Source organism: Elephas maximus, chromosome 1, assembly GCF_024166365.1.
Source record: "Elephas maximus indicus isolate mEleMax1 chromosome 1, mEleMax1 primary haplotype, whole genome shotgun sequence".
Taxonomy (NCBI): domain Eukaryota; kingdom Metazoa; phylum Chordata; class Mammalia; order Proboscidea; family Elephantidae; genus Elephas; species Elephas maximus.
In genome coordinates, this window is record NC_064819.1 from 221,042,284 (window position 1) to 221,057,334 (window position 15,051).

At 38.2% G+C, this 15,051-nt stretch overlaps 1 protein-coding gene across 2 annotated transcripts in view; it reads left to right on the forward strand.

The window, feature by feature from the left end:
• PCMT1 (protein-L-isoaspartate (D-aspartate) O-methyltransferase) overlaps positions 1-15,051 on the forward strand; it is a 51,894-nt gene that overhangs the window by 11,448 nt on the left and 25,395 nt on the right. For both annotated transcript variants that reach the window (XM_049903428.1, XM_049903419.1), the window contains exons 2-3: positions 12,862-12,966; positions 14,225-14,256. In XM_049903428.1, the coding sequence (XP_049759385.1) occupies positions 12,862-12,966; positions 14,225-14,256 (137 nt within the window). The remainder of the gene's footprint in view (positions 1-12,861; positions 12,967-14,224; positions 14,257-15,051) is intronic.

A 15,051-nucleotide genomic window follows, 5' to 3' on the forward strand; every position in this document is an offset into this window, starting at 1 on the left:
GTAACCATCAAAGAATGTTTTCTTGTGTATTTAAACCTTTTCTTGAGTTCTTATAACAGTGGTCTCATACAATATTTGTCCTTTTGCGACTGATTTAACTCAGCATAATCCATCCAGATTCATCCATATTATGAGATGTTTCATGGATTCATCATTGTTCTTTATTGTTGCGTACTATTCCATTGTGTGAATATACCATAATTTGTTTATCCATTCATCCATTGATGGTTACCTAGGTTGTTTCCATCTTTCTGCTATTGTAAACAGTGCTGCAGTGAACATGGGTATGCACATATCTATTCATGTGACGGCCCTTATTTCTCTAGCATATATTCCAAGGAGTGGGATTACTGGATCGTATGGTAGTTCTATTTCTAGCTTTTTAAGGAGGCACCAAATCGATTCCAAAGTGGTTGTACCATTTTACAGTCCCACCAGAAGTGTCTAAGTGTTCCACGCTCTCCACAACCTCTCCAACATTTATGTTGTGTTTTTATGATAAATTTTGAGAACCACTACTCTATTAGTGTTCTCAGAATTGATCCCTAACCAGTAGCATTAGCATCTTCTGGGGATTTGTTAGAAATGCACATTCTCAGCAGGGGTCCAAACCAGAGTGAGCTGGTTCAAAGCCCTACCCAAAACCATCCTCAGGTTCAATAATTTACTGGAAGGACTCAGAGAACTCACTGAAAGCTATTATGCTCATGAGTACAGTTTGTAACAGGGAAAGGAAACATTAAAATCAGCCAAGGGAAGAAGTAGGTAGGGCAGAGTTGAATAGACATATCGAACTCAACTTCTGTTGTCCTCTCCCCATGGAATCAGGACACGTTACTCTGCTAGTATTGAAAGGTGGCAATGTGCATGGAGTATTGCAAATCAGGCAAACTCACCTGAGTCTTGGTGTTCACAGTTCTTATTGAGGCTCTATTATGGAGGCATGATTGATTACTCACATGGTTGAACTGAGTCCCCAGGTCAAGTGATACAATATGACCAGAGTCTCCACCCTAAGTAATATCTGGCTTGGCCCGAAATCCTTACCCTAAACCATATTGCTACTGATGTGGCCAAGGTGACCAGGCAAACAAAGATACTGCTATGAAGCCTGACATAGGTTACCTCCCAGAAGCCAAGGGCAAAGGCCATATCTCTCTTTGGACAAGGTAACGTTCTTCACCACACAGTTTTTAAAACTAGTGAATAAGTGGAAGTATTGAGTAAGGTTACTTAACCTGAAAACAAAAATCCTCACAAGTGGACCAATAAGCAACATCATGATAAACGGAGAAAAGATTGAAGTTGTCAAGGATTTCATTTTCCTTGGATCCAAAATCAACGCCCATGGAAGCAGCTGTCAGGAAATCAAATGATGCATTGCATTGGGCAAATCTGCGGCAAAAGACCTCTTTAAAGTGTTAAAAAGCGAAGATGTTACTTTGAGGACTAAGGTGTGCCTGACCAAAGCCATGGTGTTTTCAGTCGCCTCATGTATGTGAAAGCTGGATGGTGAGTAAGGAAGACCAAAGAAGAATTGATGCCTTTGAATTATGGTGTTGGCGAAGAATATTGAATGTATCATAGACTTCCAGAAGAAAGAACAAGTCTGTTTTGGAAGAAGTACAGCCAGAATGCTCATTAGAGGCAAGCAAGGATGGCGAGATTTCGTCTCACGTATTTGGACATGTTATCAGGAGGGACCAGCCCCTGGAGAAGGGCGTTGTCTTAGTCATCCACTTAGTGTCACTATAACCAAAATACCACACATGGATGGCTTTAACGAAGAAAAATTTATTCTCTGACAGTCTAGGAGCCTAGAAGTCTGAATTTAGGGTGTCAGCTTCAGGGGAAGGCTTTTTCTCTCTGTTGGCTCTGTGGGAACGTCCTTGTCATCAGTCTTACCTAGTCAAGGAGCTTCCCAGCACAGGGATCACGGGTCCATAGGATGTGCTATTCTCCTGGCTCTTGTTTCTTGGTGGTATGAGGTCCCCACTTCTCTCTGCTTACTTCTGTCTTTTATATCTCAGGAGAGGTTGACTCAAGATACAATCTGATCTTGTAGATTGAGTCCTTCTTCATTAACATAACTGCCTCTAATCCTGCCTCATTAACATCATAGAGGCAGTATTTACAACATAGGAAAATCACATCAGATGACAAAATGGTAGGCTCTTACACAGTACTGGGAATCATGGCCTAACCAAGTTGACACACATTTTTGGGGAGCACAATTCAGTCCATAACATCATGCTTGGTAAAGTAGAGGGTCAGTGGAAAAGAGGAAGACCTTCAACGAGATAGCGTGACCTAGTGGCTGCAACAGTGGGCTCAGCATAACGACGATTGTGAGGATGGTGCAGGACTGGGTAGTGTTTAGTTCTGTTGTACATAGGGTCGCTATGAGTCATAACAACACTTAACCTGAAAAAGAGAAGGCTTGGGGTGGTTATGGTATGTCTTTAGATGTATAAAAAAGGTTGTCTAGGTATAAAATTCAATATATTCTTTATGGCTTCAGAGAGTAATACTAATGGTTCAAGTAAGTGAGTTATAAAGAGGGAAATTTCATCATAATACAGGGAAGTTTTCTGATAATTAGAATGATCTGAATGTGGAAAAGGGTCTTTGAGCTAGTAAAAACTCAGTCAGTGGAACTCTTCAATTTATAGAGAAGTTAGACTTGATGACTCAAATCTAATTTGTGGCCTTGAGATTCTTTGAATCACCCCTGAGGAATTTAATCAATTTCAGTGCAAATGAACTACTGAGGAATTATTTTGGGGAATGAACTAGTAGTAGAAGTCACTGAGCTGTTTGACTATGTTAGCAGCAATACAATGAAGTGATTGGTAGGCGTCTTAGTACATATTTTGGTTTGAATGACGCTTTCCCATACTTGCTCTGTGATCTTGGACAACTTGGTTTCTCTTAACCTCAATTTTATCATCTGTAAAACGGAGATAATGATTAACCAAAAACAAACTAGTTGCTGGTAAGTTGATTCCAACTCATGCGACCCCATGTGTTCAGAGTAGAACTGATCTCCATAGGGTTTCCGAGACAGTGACTTTTTGGAAGCAGATGGCCAGACCTTTCTTCCCAGGCGCCTCTAGGTGGGATCACCAGCCTTGCGGCTAGTAGTCAAGCACTTAACCATTGTGCCACCCAGGTACTCCTGGAGATAATAATAGTGCCTACTTTATAGGATTCTTAGAAACAACATAAAATCGTTCCATAGAATTAAAAGAGATGGTATGTATAAAGTGGAAACCCTGGTGGCATGGTGGTGAAGTGCTACGGCTGCTAACCAAAAGGTCGGCAGTTCAAATCCACCAAGCGCTCCTTGGAAACTCTGTGGGGCAGTTCTACTCTGTCCTGTAGGGTCGCTATGAGTTGAAATCGACTTAACGGTACTGGGTTTGGTTTTTTTTTTTTTTGGTTATGTGTAAAGTGCTTAGGACTGTGTCTGGAACTTGGTAAACTTTCAGAAAATATTTCTTTTGTTATTAGTCCACTTAAAAATTTTTAAAAATGCTTTCACTGTTTTAATAACCTTCTCAGGTAGCTTGCCTAAGCTTCTTTGTGTAGAAATAATATTTTCTATTTGGGTTAATTTCCCTAAAATTTATAATCATTTTAAAATGGAAAAGTCGTGGAAGTTTGTCTTTGCCAGTCTATGACTATTGACAGTGTTTCCCTATTTGGTGTGCCAAGTTTGCTAATTTTTAAAAATAAAATAGTTTTGGTATTTGGAAGCATTATATTTATATCTTTTATAGTTCCCTTAACCTGCCTTTTTCTTAACTTTTTACTATCTACTGTGTCAGTTTTAAATGATATCCTTTGATTTCTCCTATTATGTATTATAGCAGTCAAAGATCTTATTCTACCCCCTCCCTCTTTTTCTCCTTTCTCTTCCCATTATTTTTAGCTGCATTGTTTCTTTGTCAGAACACATAACATTTAAAATTGTTTTTGTACCCATGTCCCCACAGTTATTTTAGTCTTTGCTGTGCAATAAGATATATGTTCTTTGCTTATGTATCATGGTTATCTGTTAGTTGGATGAAGTACATCCTGTGGATGAGTCCTCAGAAAGAGCTGTGTGTACAGTATCCCCAGAATTTTTGCACATTCAACCCTTTTTCTCTGTAGCCTTGATATTTGAAGGATAGCTTGGCTGGGTGTAAAATCTTTGGCTTACACTTTAAAAAAAAAAAAGCCTTATTGAGGTATAAAAAAAAAAATAATAATTTACGTTAAATAAAATTCACCAATTTTAAGCATACAGTTTGAAAATTTGGACAAACATGTGTAACCAAAGCATATATAGTTGTGTAACTGACACCCTAATCGTGATATACAACGGCAAAGTATAGCTCACAGGCCAAATTTGGCCTGTCACATGTTTTTATAAATAAAGTTGTGTTAGAACATAGCCATGTTCTTTCGTTTACATATTGTCTATAGCTGCTCTTTCACTACAGTGTCAGAGTTGAGTAGTTGGAACAGAGATGCAAAACCTCAAGTGTTTACTATTTGGCCCTTTGCGGAAGTTTGTTGATCTCTAATATAGACATTTCCTTTCTCCCAAAAGTTCCTTCATGCCCTTGTGGCAGTAAATTTTCTTCCTGTACCCCCCAGCAACCACAGATTGTCTTTCTGCCACTGTAGTTTTGACTTTTCTAGAATTCCATATACACGGAATCATGTAGTGTACAGTTCCCTGTGTCAGGCTTTTTCACTTAGAACTCTTGAGATTCATCCATGTTGTTAGGTATATGAGTAATTTGCTCCTTTTCGTTATTGGCTTGTACTTTCTTTCCTTGAATTTCTTGAAAATGCTTTTCCACTCTTGCTTTGCCGTATATGTTGGTCTTCAGAAGCCTGATGTTTGCCTTTTTTTTTTTAACCCTTTTTAGGTAATTTGATATTTTGCCTCAAGGCTCTGAGGATTTTTTTCTTTGCCTTTAAAACCTAATAGTTTTGTTAGGATATGTCTTGAACTTGATTGTTCCTGGTACTTAGTTTACTTGTTTTCTGGTAAATTTCCTCCATTAAAAAAACAAAACAAAACATGTTGCCATCAAGTCGATTCCGACTCACAACGACCCTGTAGGACAGAGTAGAACTGCCCCCATAGGGTTTCCAGGGAGCGCCTGGTGGATTTGAACTGCTGACCCTTTGGTTAGCAGCCATAGCTCTTAACCACTATGCCACCAGGGTTTCCCCTTAGAATATAGTTTTAAATATTATGTTTAGTCGGCCAAAATGTTTTGATTTGCATTTTGTTTTCTTTTTACATTAGCTTTGAAAGGAATTAGTTTGGCTTTTTTTCTTTTTCCTACTTTTAGGCATTTTGTGGCCAGGATTCTTAATTCAAGAGCACCCTCCTCTGTCACCATAGTAACTTGTGGATAATGATGTTGGTAGATATTGGTAGTTGTCACTTATGGTCAAGTGAATTCTGACTCATAGTGACCATATAGGATATAGTAGAGCTGTCCAATAGGGTTTCTTAGGCTATAATCTTTACAGAAGCTGATTGCCATGTCTTTTCTCCTGCGGAGCTGCCAGTGGGTTCAAACTGCTGACCTTTCAATTAACTGTTGCACCACCATGGCTTCTTATGTTGGTAGTAGTGGTGGGAAAACCAGAGGGGTTGGTGTACCTTGTTGCTCTTTTTTTTTTAAACCCAAACCCATTGCTGTTGCATCGAAAATTCTGACTCATAGCAACCCTACAGGAGAGTAGAACTGCCCGCATGGGATTGCCATGTCTGTAATCTTTGTGGAAGCAGGCTGCCACATCTTTCTCCTGCGGAGCGGCTGGTGGGTTTGAACCTCCAACCGTTAGGTTAGCAGTGAGTGCTTAACCCCAGTGCCACCAGGGCTCTTCCTTTTGTTTTTGCAGGATCCTTACTTTTCTCTTCTTCCTTTCTTAGTTACCATCATTGCCACATCTCTATTTATCTGATTCTCCCCTAGAAGCAATGCTACTCCAAAGACTATCTTTGGTTCCACTGATTTTTTTTTTTTTTAAGGGCTTTATTGAGATATAAAAGTTCCTGGGTGGCACAAACAGATTGAGTTAAACTACTAATCTAAAGGTTGACGATTTGAACCTACCCAACAGTGCCATGGAAGAAAGGCTTGGTGATCTGCTTCCATAAAGGTTACAGCCAAGAAAACTCTATGGAACAGTTCTACTTTGTAACACATGGGGTCCCCATGAGTCGGAATCAACTCGATTATAACAGGTTTTGTTTTTTTTAATTGAGATACAATTCCATATCATATAATCATTCATTTAAAATATAGAATTCAGTGCTTTTTCCTATATTCACAGATATGTGCAACCATTACCACAGTCAATTTAACATTTTTATCACCTCAAAAAGAGGTGCCATAACCTTTAGCTATTGCCTGCCCCCCTCCTCCACCACCCCAACCCTAAGCAACCACTAATCTACTTTCTATTTCTGTAAGGTTGCCTTTTCTGGACACTTCATATAAATGCGATCATACAATTATGTTGCTTTGTGACTAGTTTCTTTCACTTAGCATGATATATTCAAGGCTCATCCATGTTGTAGTATGTATCAGTACTTTATTCCTTTTTACGATCAAATAATATTCCGCTGTGTAAAAATACCATTCTGTTTATCCATTCATCAGGTGATGGACATTTGGGTTGTTTCCACTTGGCTACTGTGAACATTTGTGTACAAGTTTTTGTGTGGACATTCGTTTACATCATTTGACAGCAACAGGTTTGGTTTCTTTGGACTATACCAAGGAGTGGGATTTCTGGGTCATACCAGGCTGTTTTCCAAAGAGTCTGTACCTTTTTATAGTCCCAATAGCAGTATATGAGGGTTCAAATTTTTCCCCTTTTTTTAATCTAACTTTTTGATCTTGTTGTCGTTGGGTGCTATTGAGTCAGTTCTGTCTCATAACGGAATTCTGTACAGCACAATAAAACACTGCCCAGTCCTGCACCATCCTCACAATTGTTGCTATGTTTTTTGCAGCCACTGTGTCAGTCCATCTCACTGAGGATCTTCATCTTTTTCCCCGACCCTCTACCAAGCATAGTATCCTTCTCCAGGGACTGGTCCCCCTGATAACATGTCCAAAGTATGTGAGACAAAGCCTCGCTATTCCCACTTTCCTAAGGAGCATTCTGGCTGTATTTCTTCCAAGACGTATTTGTTCATTCTGCTGGCAGTCTAGTCAATATTCTACACCAATACCATAATTCAAAGACGTCAGTTCTTCTTCAGTCTTTCTTTTTATTGGCCAGCTTTTGCATGCATCTGAGGTGATTGAAAATAAAATTGCTTGGGTCAGGTGCACCTTATTCCTTAAAGTGACATCTTTGCTTTTTAACACTTTGAAGAGGTCTTTTGCAGCACATTTGCCCAATGCAATATATTTGATTTCTTCACTACTGCTTCCGTGGGTGTTGATTTTGGATCCAAGTAAAATGAAATCCTTGATAACTTTGATTTTTTCTGTTTATCATGATGTTGCTTGTTGATGCAGTCGTGAGGATTTTTGTTTTCTTTATGTTGAGGTGTAATCCATACTGAAGGCTTGATCTTTGACCTTCATCAGTAAGTGTTTCAAGTCTTCTTCACTTTCCGCAAGTAAGGTTGCATCAGCTGCATATTGCATGTGAGTCGTCCTCCAATGCTGATGCTGTGTTGTTTTGGATTATTTGCTCCTTGGATTATTTGCTCAGCATACAGATCGAGTAAGTGTGGTGAAAGGGTACAAGCCTGATGCACACCATTCCTGATCTTAAACCATGGAACATTTCTTTGTTCTGTTAGAATGACTGCCTCATGAGCACAATTAAGTGTTCTGGAATTCCCATTCTTCCCAGTATTATGCATAATTTGTTATGATCCACACCGTCGAACACCTTTGCATAGTCAGTAAAACACAAGTGAACATCTTCCTGGTACTCTGTTTTCAGCCAAGATGCGCCTGACATCAGCAATGATATTACTGGTTCCACATCCTCTTCTGAATCCAGCTTGAACTTCTGGCAGTTCCCTGTCTATGTTCTGTTGCAACCATTTTGGAATTTTCAGCAAAATTTTGCTTACCTGTGATAATGATATTGTTTGATAATTTTTGCATTCTGTTGGATCACCTTTCTTTGGAATAGGCACAAATATGAATCTCTTCCAGTTGGTTAGCCAGATAGCCGTCTTCCATCTTAATTGTTATTCTCAATTTCTTTGCCAATGCGTTTGGTGCAGCTTGTATTTCTTCCTTCAGTACTATCTGTTCTTGATCATTTACTACCTCCTGAAATGGTTGAATGTTGACCAGTTCTTTTTGGTACAGTGACTCTGTGTGTTACTTCCATCTTCTTTTGATGCTACCTGCGTTGTTAAATATTTTGCCCATAGAAACCTTCAGTATTGCAACTTGGGTTTGGATTTTTTCTTTTAGTTCTTTCAGCTTGAGAAGTGCTGAGCATGTTCTTCCCTTTTGGTTTTCTAACTCCAGGTCTTTGCACATGTCATTATAATACTTCACTTTGTCTTCTCGAGCCACCGTTTGAAATCTTTGTTCAGCTGTTTTACGTCTTCATTTCCTCCTTTTTCTTTAGCTGCCCTACATTCAGTAGCATGTTTCGTAGTCTCTTCTGACATCCATTTTGATCTTTTCTTTCTTTCCTGTCTTTTTAATGAGCTTTACTCTCTTCGTGTATGATGTTCTTGATGTTATCCCACAGCTTGTCTGGTTTTCAGTCGTTTTTGTTCAATGCATCAAATCTGTTCTTGAGATGGTTTCTAAATTCAGGTGGATATATTCAGGATCGTACTTTGGCTCTCGTGGACTTGTTCTAATTTTCTACAGTTTCAACTTGAACTTGCATGTGCATAATTGTGGTCTGATGGTCTGACTGATGGTCCATAGCTGGCCCCTGGCCTTGTTCTGACTGATCATATTGAGCTTCTGCGTTGTCCCTTTCCACAGATGTATTCTATTTGATTCATGTGTATTCCATCCAGCGAGGTCCACGCATATAGTTGCCATTTATGTTGTTGAAAAAAGGTATTTGCAGTGAATAGGTTGTTGATCTTGAAAACTCCATAACGCAATTACTAGCGTATTTTCTATCGCTAAGTCCATGTTTTCCAACTATGGATCCTTTTTTGTTTCTGACTTTCGCATTGCAATTACCGGTAATTATCAGTGCATCTTGATGGCTTGTTGCATCTATTTCAGACTGCAGAAGTTGGTACAAATCTTCAATTTCTTCATCTTTGGCCTTAGTGGTTGGTGCATAAATTTGAATAATAGTGATACTAACCGGTCTTCCTTGTAGGTGTATGGGTATTATCCTGTCACTGAGAGCATTGTACTTGAGAATAGATCTTGAAATATTCTTTTTGATGATAAATGTGATGCTGTACCACTTCAGTCTTCATTCCCAGCATAGTAGCCCATATGATTGTCTGATTCAAAATGGCCAGTCCTAGTCCATTTCACCTCACTAATGCTTAGGATATTGATCTTCAAATGTTCCATTTAATTTTTGACAACATCCAATTTTCCTAGATTCATACTTCATACATTCCATGTTCCTATTACTAATGAATGTTTGCTGCTGTTTCTTCTCATTTTGAGTCTCATCACACCTGCAAATGAAGTTCCAAAAACTCTCCTTCATCCACATCATTAAGGTTCACTTTACTTGGAGGGTGCAGCTCTTCCTTGGTTGTATTTTGAGTGCCTTCCAACCTGAGGGGCTCATCTTCTAGCACTCTATCAGACAGTGTTCTGCTGCTATTCCTAGGGTTTTCACTGGCCAACTTTTCAGAAGTACATTGCCAGGTCCTTCTTCCTAGTCTTTTTTTGTTTGGATGCTCCACTGGAACCTGTCCACCATGAGTGACCTTGCTGGCATTTGAAATTACCAGTGGTAAGCTTCCAGCATCACAGCAACACGCAAGCCACCACAGTTAGATAAGTGGTGATTTTAATTATGCCAAAAACCCACTGGAGCCAAGCAGTTTCTGACTCATGGTGACCCCACAGAATTTCCAAGGCTGTAAACCTATGGAAGCAGAGTGCCACATCTTTCTCCTTCGTGGTTTCGAACACCACCTTTTGGTTAGCAGTCAATTGCTTCAACCACTGTGCTACCAGGGCTCCTTAGTTTTAATTATAACAAAAAATTTTTTTTGTTGTAGCTGTCCTAAAAAAAAAAAAAAAAATCCCAGTTGCCGTTGAGTGGACTGACTCGTGGCATCCTTATCTGTGTCGGTAGATTTGTGCTCCATAGGATTTCTAACGGCTAGTTTTTGGCAAGTAGTTCTCTAAAGCCTTTTTTCTAAAGTGCCTCTGGGTAGACTTGAACCTCTGGCCTTACAGTTTGCAGTGAAGCGCATCTGTTTGCACCACCCAAGGACTCCATAGCAATCCTAAAACCTGTTGCCGTCAAGTCGATTCCAACTCAGAGCGACCCTGTAGGACAGAGTGGAACATCACATAGGGTTTCCAAGGAGCAGCTGGTGGATTTGAACTGCCAACCTCTTGGTTAGCAGCCAAGCTCTTGACCACTGTGCCACCAGGGCTCCATAGCAGTCCTAGTGGATGTGAAATGGTATCTCACTTGGTGGCTCCCCGCATTGTGGTTTTGATTTGCATTTCCCTGATGACTAATTGAGGCCCTAATAGCACCAAGGTTAGGAGCTAGGGCTGCTAACCCAAAAGCTTGGCACTTTGAATCCAGCAACCACTCCTTGAAAACCCCGTGGGGTAGTTCTACTCTGTTCTGTTGGGTCGCTATGAGTTAGGACTGACTCAACGGCAACGGGTTGTTTTTGGTTAGAATGACTCATTATGTTGAGCATCTTTTCATGTCCATATTGGCCATTTATAGATCTTTGGAGAAATACCTGTTCACATCCTTTGCTCAATTTTTAATTGGGTTGTCTTTTTATTTTTGAGTTGTTCTCTATATATTCTACAGATGAGTCACTTGTCAGATGTATGTTTTGTAAATATTTCCTCCCATTCTGTGGGTTGTCATTTCACTTTTTTTATAGTGCCTTTTGAAGCACAGAAGTTTTTAATTTTGATGAAATTTTGTTTCTTGTGCATTTGGTGTCATGTCTTAGAAGCCATTACCAAATCCAAGGTCATGAAGATTTACCCCAATATTTTCTTCTAAGAGTTTTATAGTTTTAACTCCTAAATTATGTTTTTGGTCCATCTTCAAATAATTTTTGTTTATGGTATGAGGTCAAACATTCTCTTGCATAAGAGTATCCAATTGTCCCAGCACTATTTGTTGAAAAAGCCAGTTCTCTCTCCTTTGAGTGGCCTTGGCACCCCTTGCTCGCTCACTGACTTTGAAGCCCCTTACAGCCAGCCAGTGCTGCAAACTTTCAGGTCCAGACCTGTGATTATTGTTGTATCACTTACTGTTCGGCTTCTTTTTTCTGGGAGTGATTTTGTCTGTACTTATTTGTGTCCCATGCTTCCTCCTCCTCTGTTTTTGGAGTCTTTTAAGTCTCATCCCACCAACTTCTGCTCTCTGTACCCGCAGGCTTCCATCAGTAGCAGGAGATTTGTTGTTTATTTTTCTACTTATAGGTAAAGTTTGAGTATTCAGACTTCTCTGGATATTCTCTGTCTCCTATAAATGTGAAGCTGTGGGTTATGTATGGTTTTATTTGTGGTCTTTTTGACCTAAGTTTAGGTGTTTTCAGAGGATATGTGGAGAAATTCAGATTCTGGTGGCCGTCATTACTCTCCAGAACCTGGAAGCTCCACAGTTGATGAATATATTAAATTAGTTTGCATAAATGAGTATCTAAAACTTCTCATGATGCTTTTACAAAAATAGTCTCATTTTTAAATGGTCATTCATAATTCAGCCAAACTAAACAAATTTAGATTGTTAAAGTCAAGTTCATACATTTAATAAACTCTTACAGATTTTAAGATCTGTGAGAGCAGGAACTATTGCTGTCTTACTTATTCTTGTAATCCTAAGCGTGTAGCACTGCGTCTGGTATGTATTAGACAGTCAATAAGCATATTGAATGAGCAGATAAGGATGTTACATAATAACTTTATGCATGGTACCAGGAGGGTTATTTTAACGTATTATACTTAGTCTCAAAAACTTGTTTGGGGAAACCAAATGTGTATTTATTTATAAATATTATATTTATTGACCTTACTTTCCTTCTTGAACATTTCTCTTCTTTCTTGGGCTTTTAGATCTTCATGGTTTTCATCCCACCTCTGTATTGCTCCTTCTCATCATCATTGAAGACTCCAATTTTCTTTGCATATCTCTTAAATGTTGGCTTTTGTTTGCCTTCTCTATGTCTTTTTCCCTGGACATATTCAGTTCATTTCCGTTGTTTCTGTTGCCATCTATGTAAATGGAAATCTATATCTCTATCCCAGATCTCTTTCCTGAGCCCCAGATCCGTATGCCTGACTAACTGTGCAATTTCTCCCCCTTTTATGTTCCATAGCCCCTAACTGAATAAATAACTTCCCATAAGTAACTTCCCTAGGATTTCTCAAATCAGTGAGTGGCATCACCATCTTGACCATTATCCTCACTCCTACCCCCATATCCAATCAGTCAGGTATACATTCCCTGCTAAATATAACTCAGATCTTTCTACTTTTCTCTATCCTTACTGTCATTATTAAAGACCAGGTTGCCATTACCTGGGCCATTGCAACAACTTCCAATGTTTCTTTCCTCTAATTCAGTCTCTACACTGCAGCCGGGATAATTATTCTAAAATACACCTGAACATGTCATTTCCCCTGCTTAAAATATTTGCCTCATTCATTTCAGAAAATGGAATCATCAAGACAGATAAAGTATTTGAAGTAATGCTGGCTACAGATCGCTCCCACTATGCAAAGTGTAATCCTTACATGGATTCCCCACAATCAATAGGTAAGATCTGGATTTCTGAAAATGTCACATTTTCCCTCAGTGACTCTGTCATTTTTATAGATAAAACTCGGCTGGGGTACAGATATTTATCTACTGTTATCTTTCTAATCTGAGTGTTATACCTTAGTAAGTTTCTTAATCACAAATATAACTCATTTTAATAATCTGATATTATGTATGACATGTCTTCTATATTCTTTCAAACAGCATATAATATGTATGTAAAAAATTTTGAAGAATTTTTTCTTAAAATATACTTCTAATGAAAACGTAAACGTTAGTTGTAGCTGAGTATTGAGTTTTCCTTAGAGATACTAATGCTGACTAAAGATTGCTTTTTGCATTAGCATTAATTTTTTCTGTCAGTTTTTAAAGGAATTAAGTGTAATGAAGGTATTACTGACTTTCTGCTTCATTTACCCTGATAATTTTGCTTGTGTTTGTTTTTAGAAAGTTCCTTATTTAACTCCTTCTCCTGAAGCAGGTTTTGCTGAACTGCTGAGCCTTGGCAGTGGGCGCCTTTGAGGCTTAGAAGTGCCTCAGGATTCTGTCGGCCAGCTGCCATGCTATCTTCTTTTGAAGCACAGTCAGCATAGAAGATCCTGGGGACCTTCTGAACCCCGAAGGCACCTGCTACCACCGCTCAGTGAAAATTGCTTCAGAGGCAGAAGCAGGTAAATAAGTTTTGAGAAAGCCGCGCTGGAAGAAAAGAAACTAAAAGCCAAAAACCAAGAAAAGATTGTATGAATCAATATTAGATAATAGTATAAAGACTAAACCGAAGTAGTTTATTTGTCTCTTAAACTAGTTCAGCTACTAGTTGCTTCAGCTTTTTTAAAGTTGCCAGAAATATGAAGCAATTTAATTTTGCAAACGGTAGGAACATACCCATTATATACAGAAACATATTTTCTTTTTTATAAATCTGAAGTAAAGAACAAGTCACAAATCTGTCAATTCTCAACTTACTGAAATTCTTCTCTTCTTAGCTAACTACACAGAAGAAGAAACTTAGAAATAGAGGGACTGTGTTACTGGAAGATGAGCACCTTAGCCTTTGGCGTGATTTTATTTTCTAATTTTAACTGCTGTATAGCAGTACTCTAAAGTACAAAATAAAAGTTTTATTTTCTTGAGATTATCAAAACCAGAATAATTATTGTGGAAAGTAACTTACGGATGTTGAAAAAGAATTGTATGGAGTATGAAGTATGTTTTTGCTGCTGCGTGTATCAGTAGTTCTCGTCTTGTTTTGCAGGTTTCCAGGCAACAATCAGTGCTCCACACATGGTAAGTTAACTTTGTTCATTTGGTTGCAAATGGATCACATTTTCCTCTAGGGTCTTTTTTTTTTTATTCTTCAGTAAAAAGAGGTCTAAAGAAGGTTTTAAACATTTAATTGGATCAATTTTATCATGTGTGAATTATAAATTAGTAATGAACATCTTATTCATAATGCATATAGGAGTAGCTTCTCTGCGTGGAAACTGTCATACTAAAGTTAGTAGTATGTAAACTACATACTTACATGTAAACTGCATGTTAAAATTGAACATGAAAGATATTTAGTGATAAAAGTCATTTGAGGGAGAGAATATTTTAAATAGTATAATGGACAGGTTATAGAAATCTCAAGTTGAATATTGTTTCACATTTGTTTGTAAAATTCATTAGGAAATGGTCAGGTATAGCAACTAGCTACATGACTTTTGAGAAAGACCTGTTTTTTTAAGTGATCTAGCACTTTTAATCTGTTGGGAATTTTCTTGGGTTTTAAATGTCAGCTATTTGAATGAGTACTCTGTTGGTTTTTCGTGTTTCAAAACAATCCCTTTTCTGATTCTCTAAAGTATTTGGACTTGGAAAAGCTGTTATGTATACTTAAAGCCTTTGTGCTAAAATGAATTTTACATAAATATTTGGAGTAAACTGATAATTATAGTACCTGAAAAAATAGAATTATTTAGAAAAATTGAATAGCAATGGCTTCTTTAAACATGACAGAAAACAAGACATTAAAACAGACACATTTTGCAATGTAAAAATTTAGGATTTCTATGGAGAAAAAAGTCATAAGCAAAATTA